Source organism: Gadus macrocephalus, chromosome 15, assembly GCF_031168955.1.
Source record: "Gadus macrocephalus chromosome 15, ASM3116895v1".
Classification (NCBI taxonomy): Eukaryota; Metazoa; Chordata; class Actinopteri; order Gadiformes; family Gadidae; genus Gadus; species Gadus macrocephalus.
In genome coordinates, this window is record NC_082396.1 from 7,534,540 (window position 1) to 7,542,819 (window position 8,280).

Sequence of the window (8,280 nt, forward strand, 5' to 3'; positions counted from 1 at the left end):
GTCTGACTTTAACAGGAGAATGGACTAGTTAACTCCAACTCCTGGGTGGAGTACACCAGTCCATACTCCCAGAGCAGGCATCCCAGAAACCTACGCAGGGGAAACCGCAGGAGGGCATCAAAGCCCCCCTGGGGGCTCCCCTAAGCCTCCGTTATTTTCTACCATACTAGAAGCCCTGACTAGCGGCCCTGACTAGTAGCCCTGTCTAATAACCTTGACTAGTAGCCCTGACTAGCAGCCCTGACTAGTAGCCCCTGACTAGTATCCCCTGACTTGTAACCCCTGACTAGCGGACCTGACTAGTAGCCCATGACTAGTCACCCTGACTATTAACCCTGACTAGTAGCCCCTGACTAGCTGCCCTGACCAGTGGCCTGCGGCCCCCGGCCGGTTCCCAGGGTGTCGGGTGCTGACCTCTGAACCCGGCTGTAGAGAGTGTTGATCCAGCAGATCAGCTGTCAGGAGGCTCCGCCCCCCGCTGAGGGGAAACAGACAGAGGACCAGAGTCAACATTCACCTTAGGGCCTGGTTCACACACTCTGAGGAACCTTCACACACTCTGAGGAACCTTCACACACTCTGAGGAACCTTCACACACTCTGAGGAACCTTGACACACTCTGAGGAACCTTCACACACTCTGAGGAACCTTCACACACTCTGAGGAACCTTCACACACTCTGAGGAACTTTCATCACACTCTGAGGAACCTTCACACACTCTGAGGAACATTCACACACTCTGAGGAACCTTCACACACTCTGAGGAACCTTCACACACTCTGAGGAACCTTCATCACTATGAGGAACATTCACACACTCTGAGGAACCTTCACACACTCTGAGGAACCTTCACACACTCTGATGAACCTTCATCACTCTGAGGAACCTTCATCAGTCTGAGGGACCTTCATCACTCTGATGAACCTTCATCACTCTGGGGAACCTTCATCACTCTGATGAACCTTCATCACTTTGAGGAACCTTCATCACTCTGATGAACCTTCATCACTCTGAGGGACCTTCATCACTCTGAGGGACCTTCATCACTCTGATGAACCTTCATCACTCTGGGGAACCTTCAGCACTCTGATGAACCTTCATCACTCTGGGGAACCTTCAGCACTCTGATGAACCTTCATCACTATGAGGAGCTTTCACACACTCAGAGGAACCTTTATTTAGTCTGAAGAACCTTTATTCACTCTGAAGGGAAATTTATTCTGAAGGAACCTTCATCACTCTGAGGAACCTTCATCACTATGAGGAGCCTTCACACACTTTATTCACTCTGAAGAACATTTATTTACTCTGAAGGGAACTTTACTCACTCTGAAGGGACCTTTACTCTGAAGGAGCGGAGAGGCCTTCAGACAGAAGGTTTAGGGGGTATCTCACAGAAGGGTTGTGTTCTCTGGTTTCCTATGAATACATTAAGTCACCTGATCTGTTGTTATGCTCGTTCTCCTCTCTTTAAATACCAGAACAGGTCTGCTGCCCCCTCTGGTGGAGGAATGCACTAACTACTAACTACAATCACTCATTCTATCAATGTGTGTTTGTGTGTGTGTGTGTGTGTGGGGGGGGGGGTATACCTGTGTGTGTGTGTGTGTGTGTGTGTGTGTGTGTGTGTGTGTGTGTGTGTGTGTGTGTGTGTGTGTGTGTGTGTGTGTGTGTGTGTGTGTGTGTACCTGTGTGTGTGTCTGTGTCTTTGTATGTGTCTGTGTAGGATCATGAGGTTCCATGTCGCTAAGAAGAAGTTCAAGGAGACCCTGCGTCCGTACGACGTGAAGGACGTCATCGAGCAGTACTCGGCCGGACACCTGGACATGTTGTGTAGGATCAAGAGCCTGCAGTCCCGGTAAACACACACACACACACACACGTGCACACATACACACACACACACACACACACACACACACACACACACACACACACACACACACACACACACACACACACACACACACACACACACATTCAAACGCAGCATCATCCACACAGACACAGACACTCACAAGTATACATACACACACACACACACACACACACACACACGCACACACAGACAGACAGACAGACAGACAGACAGACAGACAGACAGACAGACAGACAGACAGACAGACAGACAGACAGACAGACACGCACACCCTTTGTGTCACAACTCTGTGATGTCACAACTAATCAAAGCGGCCCCCTGTACCTGGAACCCCATTCCTTCCCCCCCTCCTCAGCATCGTTCTGGTACTCTACTCTATTCTGATTGGTTCTCAGCTGGTCTCCTCCGAGGATCCCCATGAAGCATCAAGTTATGGCCCAGAAACACAATAATTCCAACATGTATTCACTGACTGGGCAGTATTCATGTTGTGTTGGAGAGATGAACAACATCTGACCAATGAGGCCGTGAAACAAGACTCACAGGCTTTGGTCTCAGGACGGAGGTTTGGCAGATGTGACCCCTCAGACCAACGAGGGCGTGGCCAGCGTGGGGGGGTGGCCAACGAGGGCGTGGCCAGCGATGGGGGGAGCCCAACGAGGGCGTGGCCAGCGAGGGGGCGTGGCCCACTTTTTGCGAATCCCTGTTCTTACTTTTGTTACTGACCTTTCCAGCTTCAGTATGATCACCCTGTATATCCCTCATAGCCGAGTGTGTGTGTGTGTGTGTGTGTGTGTGTGTGTGTGTGTGTGTGTGTGTGTGTGTGTGTGTGTGTGTGTGTGTGTGTGTGTGTGTGTGTGTGTGTGTGTGTGTGTGTGTGTGTGTGTGTGTGAGTGTGTGTATGTATGCAAATGTCTGATTGTGTGTGTGTGTGTCAGACTGGACAAGGTAGTGGGTCCCCCTAAGCGGCCGGTGAAGAAGACTCGCTCTCATCACTTTTCTTACGGCCAGACCCGCCGGAGACAGGCCGCCACGCAGGGGTTAGCTCCACCCGCCGAATGCAACCCCACCGTGCACCCCAATGCACCCCAGCACCCTAATGCACCCCAATGCATCCTAAAGCACCCCAACGCACCCTAATGCACCCTAATGCACCCCAACGCACCCAAGCACATCCTAATACACCCCAACGCTGCCCAACGCATCCTAATGCACACCAACGCATTCCAACACACCCCAACGCACCCTAATGCACCCCAACGCTGCCTAATGCACCCCAACGCTGCCTCATGCACCCTAATGCACCCTAACGCACCCAAACACACCTTAATGCATCCTAACGCACCCAAGCGCATCCTAATGCACCCCAAAGCTGCCCAACGCATCCTAATGCACACCAACGCATTCCAACACACCCCAACGCACCCTGTAGCACCCCAACGCATCCTAATGCACCCCAAAGCTGCCCAACGCATCCAATGCACACCAACGCATTCCAACACACCCCAACGCACCCTGTTGCACCCCAATGCACCCTAATGCACCCTAATGCACCCTAACGCACCCGAACACACCCTAATGCATCCTAACGCACCCAAGCGCATCCTAATGCACCCCAAAGCTGCCCAACGCATCCAATGCACACCAACACATTCCAACACACCCCAACGCATCGTAATGCACCCTAACGCACCCCAACGCACCATAAACCCTCAACGCATCCTAACGTACCCCAATGCACCCAAAATCCCCAACAGACCCCAACGCACCCTAAATCCCCAACGCACCCAAACACCCCAACGCGTAGGGCTGCTCGATAATGGGAAAAATCATAATCACGATTATTTTGGTCAATATTGCAATCACTGTTATTCAAACGATTATTTTTGAGTTTGAAAACATGTTGTATTCATTCAGCATGTCTCTCCCAAAAAAAACTTTGTAACTGAACACTTTGAAATTTCTTCTTAAAGAATACACAAAATGTTAAAAAATAAAATGTTCCAAACTAAAATAATCTACAGATATGTTTCCAGCTGTTCTGCCCTTTCTATAAAACATTAAATAAAAAAATAAAAACCTGAAAAACTCGATCATGTTAATTTTACGATCAAAATTCGATTAATAGCCCAGCCCTACGCTAACGTACTCTAAAACCTAAACTCTAACGGGCTCTAACGCCTCGTTTCCACATACGTATGTTTTTCGTATCCGTGCTTCCGTAAATTTACGGAAGGAGTCGCTAGTGTTTTACGTACGGGCATTACTTTATTTACGGACAAAAGATGAAGGAGTTCAAGTGCCTCGGGGTCTTGTTCGCGAGTGAGGGTACTATGGAGCGTGAGATTGGCCGGAGAATCGGAGCAGCGGGGGCGGTATTGCGTTCGCTTTACCGCACCGTTGTAACGAAAAGAGAGCTGAGTCGCATGCAAAGCTCTCGATCTACCGGTCGATCTTCGTTCCCATCCTCACCTATGGTCATGAGGGCTGGGTGATGACCGAAAGGACGAGATCGCGGGTACAAGCGGCCGAGATGAGTTTTCTCAGAAGGGTGGCTGGCGTCTCCCTGGAGACCTCGGGGAAGAACCAGGACTAGGTGGAGAGATTATATCTCAACACTGGCCTAGGAACGCCTCGGGATCCCCCCGTCAGAGTTGGTCAATGTGGCCCGGGAAAGGGAAGTCTGGAGCCCCCTGCTTGAGCTGCTCCCCCCGCGACCCGACCCCGGATAAGCGGATAGGAGACCGGTACTTTGGAACATGAGGATCGACATATGCAGAGATAAAAACAAACCAACCAGGCTTGGAAAGAGATCGCCGAGGAGTTTGGCCTGCCAGGTACTTAGCCTACAAGTTTTGTGAAAAACATAAAAACTTTCATACGGTATCTCCGTAAAACGACGGCGAAAGTTCAATTTTTTTAACGTATATTACGGACATACCGGACAGAAATTTTACGGAGGGGAGGAGTCTCGGAGGAAAAACGGACATTACGGAGAATCACATAGGAATGAATGGACTTTCGGTCGGAGACGGTTGAATCGCATACGAGAATGTACGTATGTGGAAACGAGGCGTAAAACCCCAACGCACCCTAAACCCTAAACCCTAAAACCCAAACCCCAACGGACCCGAACGGACCACAACGCAACCCAAAGCACCCTAAACACTCATGCACCCTAAACCCTACCGTACCCTAATCCCTAACTATCCCTAAAGCACCCTAACCCCTAAAGCAACCTAAACCCTAAACCCTAGCTCCCCCTAACACCCTCACACCCTTAACCTATGGACCTAAGATTGCCTTGCAGTCGCTGCTAAAGTTCAACTGCAGTCCTTGGACATCGTGGCGCAGCCAAACGAGCACGTCCGGACCTTGACTGTGTGTGCGTGTCTTAAGCATGCATGCATGTGTGAAGGCTTGTGTGGGCGTGTATGTTTGTGTGTGAGTTTGTATGTGTTTGTTTATGTATGTGTGTTTGTGTGTGAGTATATGTGACCTGGTTCTCTCTGTTCGGACCAACCAGAACCACTCCACCCTCCAGCCAGACCAGGAGGTAGAGAACCAGTGTCATGTGACCTGAGGCCGTGTGTCATGTGACGTGGGGCTGTGTGTCATGTGACGTGGGGCTGTGTGTCATGTGACCTGAGGCCGTGTGTCATGTGACCTGAGGCCATGTGTCAGGTGATGTGGGGCCGTGTGTCATGTGACCTGGGGCCGTGTGTCATGGGACGTGGGGCTGAAACTAACGACTACTCTTTGTTCAGTGTCCACTCACAGGTTAATCACTGGACCTGTGTGTGTATGTGTGTGTGTGTGTGTGTGTGTGTGTGTGTGTGTGTGTGTGTGTGTGTGTGTGTGTGTGTGTGTGTGTGTGCGTGTGTGTGTGTTTGCGTGTCAGGGTGGACCACATCCTTGGTAAAGGCCAGGTCTCGGCCGAGAGGAGGATGAGGGAGAAGATGATCGCTGACGGAGAGATGATGGACGACCTCAGCATGCTGGGGAGGGTGTGCAAGGTGGAGAGACAGGTGAGATTGACAGTCAGGTGGGAGAGACAGACAGGAGGGAGAGACAGACAGGTGAGAGAGACAGACAGGTGAGTTAGAGCGAGTCAGGTGGAGAGACAGGTGAGAGAGCCCGACAGGTGGAAGGGACAGACAGGTGTTGAGAGACAGACAGGTGTATAACTGCCTGTCTCCTTCTCTCAGGTGTCGTCTATTGAGTGTAAGCTGGACTCCCTGCTGGAGGTCTACCGCCATGTTCTCCACAAGCCCCGCCCCTCCCTGCAGCCGCCCGACCCTCAGGGGGAAGAGCCCCCCTACCAGACCTCCTTCTCCTGCTTTCCTCAGGGAGGGAGTCCTGAGGGCAGGGAGGAGGAGGACGGGGAGGGGGGCTGCTCCACCTCCTCTGACTCTGCCCCCCCCTCCTACCCCCCCTCCACCGCCTCCCTCACCCCCTCTCCCTTCTTCTCCCCCGACTGCCCCTACCCCGTGCTGGACTGCTGCCCCCCCCGCCCCGTCGGGAGGACTGCCCCCCGGCTGCCCCCCTCTCCCCCAGGTGGGCCCCTGGCCCGGGGGCCGGCGGAAGGCCGCGCCCCCCCGCTGGTGGTGGTGGTGGGGCCCGGGGAGAGCGAAGCCAGCCCCTCCCAGGGGAAGGTGCCTCTGCGGGGTAGGGCGGGTCTGAGAGGAGAGGCGGCCTGGAGCCGACCTCTGAGCCTGGAGGTGGGGCGGGCACTGGGGGGCCCCGCCCCCGCCCCCAGGCCCCTGAGCTGGGCCGCCGGGTTGGGGACCGGGGGGGATACTGGGGGTCCTGATGGTAACCATGGTACTGATGGTAATGGCGGTCCTGATGGTGACGGTTGTCACGGCGACCACGATCACCGGGGGCAACTCTTGAGAGGCCGGCCAGATCCGGAGACAGAGGAATCTCCCTTCCGGTCCCAGGAGGTGGACTTCCTGTCCCCGGAGGTGGACTTCCTGCCTGGTGGTCCTGCTGGGGGGGTGCGGACGAGGAACTACCCCCCGCACACAAACCTATGAGATGGGACACAGATACACACGCACACAACTGCATCGACCAATCAAAGCCAAAGTGACACATAGATAAATGGGCTGCCAGATGAAGAGATGCTAGCTTTGGCCACTGTGGTGCTAACAAGGAATATACTAACTCATAAGGATGCTAACAAGGGAGCCGCTAGCGTTAGCCTCTGTGATGCTTACAGGAGAGGTAGCCATGCCCTCATACATATCCCTCATCAATTAACCGAAACAACCATTTTCACCATTTAAATAATGATACCTGTCTGATAGAAGAAGCTACTTTTCTCTTTTTTACTGTAAATGTACTGTACTCAAAAGCTGCTTGGGTGACTCACCAATCAACCACCAATCACGTGTATGACAGTTGGGCCCCGCCCACTCAGCCTCACCGGTACTACAGGTTACACCCTGCTCAGCCACACCTGTAGTACAGGCAACACCAGCCTCACAGCCTCACCTTTACTACAGGAAGCACCAGCCTCACAGCCTCACCTTTACTACAGGTAGCACCCTACTCATATCGCACACTGTTATTCTGCTGATGGCCTGCAGGTGGCGCTTTCGCGCTTTCGGGACACTTAATGCTGTTTATTTGTATTTGCACCGTTTTGCCACTAATTATAATGAGGGGGTGTCGTCACTAAAAAGTCTTTCAAATATAAAGCCGGCATGAAAGGAGTTTTCTTGTTCTAATGTGGTGAAAGGCTGTGACAACCGCTCTAAACCTTGATATTCCTGTATCATCCGGAATCTACTGGACTAAACACCATATCCCAGCATGCAGTTCTGCCACAGGGCCTTTAGGGGGGAAAGTAGCGTTGGCAAGATGAATGTTGGGGCCATGTTGCTGCTGAAGTGCTTGAATGTTTTGAAGAAGATATATGCAGAAACTATGATTAAAACCTCTTAGATTGAAGCTGCCATCATGTACTTTTGTCACTTCAGTTGTATACTTAAATGTGCTACCAACGTCTTATGTTTTTAATTATTTGGTGACACTGCTGAGATGTGGGTCTACTTAAGTTAACATATTTTTTTACGTTTATATTTGAACGAATATTACTATTGAGTGTTTAAAAGCCAAACCACCAGCCTTCTTACTGAAAGGGTTAATGTTTGAGTGTGTTTGCCTGCAGGCCACTGTCTTAAGGAACGACTCCATCTGGGTTCTGGGAGACGTTCTGTAGTTCTGTTAGGAGCGTGACAGCGTGACGTAGATGTTTCATTTATTCACATGTTCTCGAAATAGGAAAATAAATATTGTAAAATATATTATTGTATCAATAAACTAAAACAACTACACTACCGTTAACTTGTCCGAATATTTTTATATTTTTTAATAAGCTAAATTAAATTCC

General features: G+C 51.3%; 1 protein-coding gene across 3 annotated transcripts in view; it reads left to right on the top strand.

The window, feature by feature from the left end:
• The window catches only part of LOC132473114 (potassium voltage-gated channel subfamily KQT member 5-like), a 25,570-nt gene extending 17,341 nt beyond the window's left edge, over positions 1-8,229 (top strand). For 2 of the 3 annotated variants that reach the window (XM_060073088.1, XM_060073089.1), the window contains 4 exons: positions 1,728-1,859; positions 2,819-2,920; positions 5,782-5,908; positions 6,089-8,229. In XM_060073088.1, coding sequence (XP_059929071.1) covers positions 1,728-1,859; positions 2,819-2,920; positions 5,782-5,908; positions 6,089-6,919 — 1,192 coding nt within the window. In that variant the 3' untranslated portion in view covers positions 6,920-8,229. The remainder of the gene's footprint in view (positions 1-1,727; positions 1,860-2,818; positions 2,921-5,781; positions 5,909-6,088) is intronic. The other variant, XM_060073090.1, reaches the window with a different exon arrangement.
• The last annotated feature ends 51 nt before the right edge of the window (positions 8,230-8,280 follow it).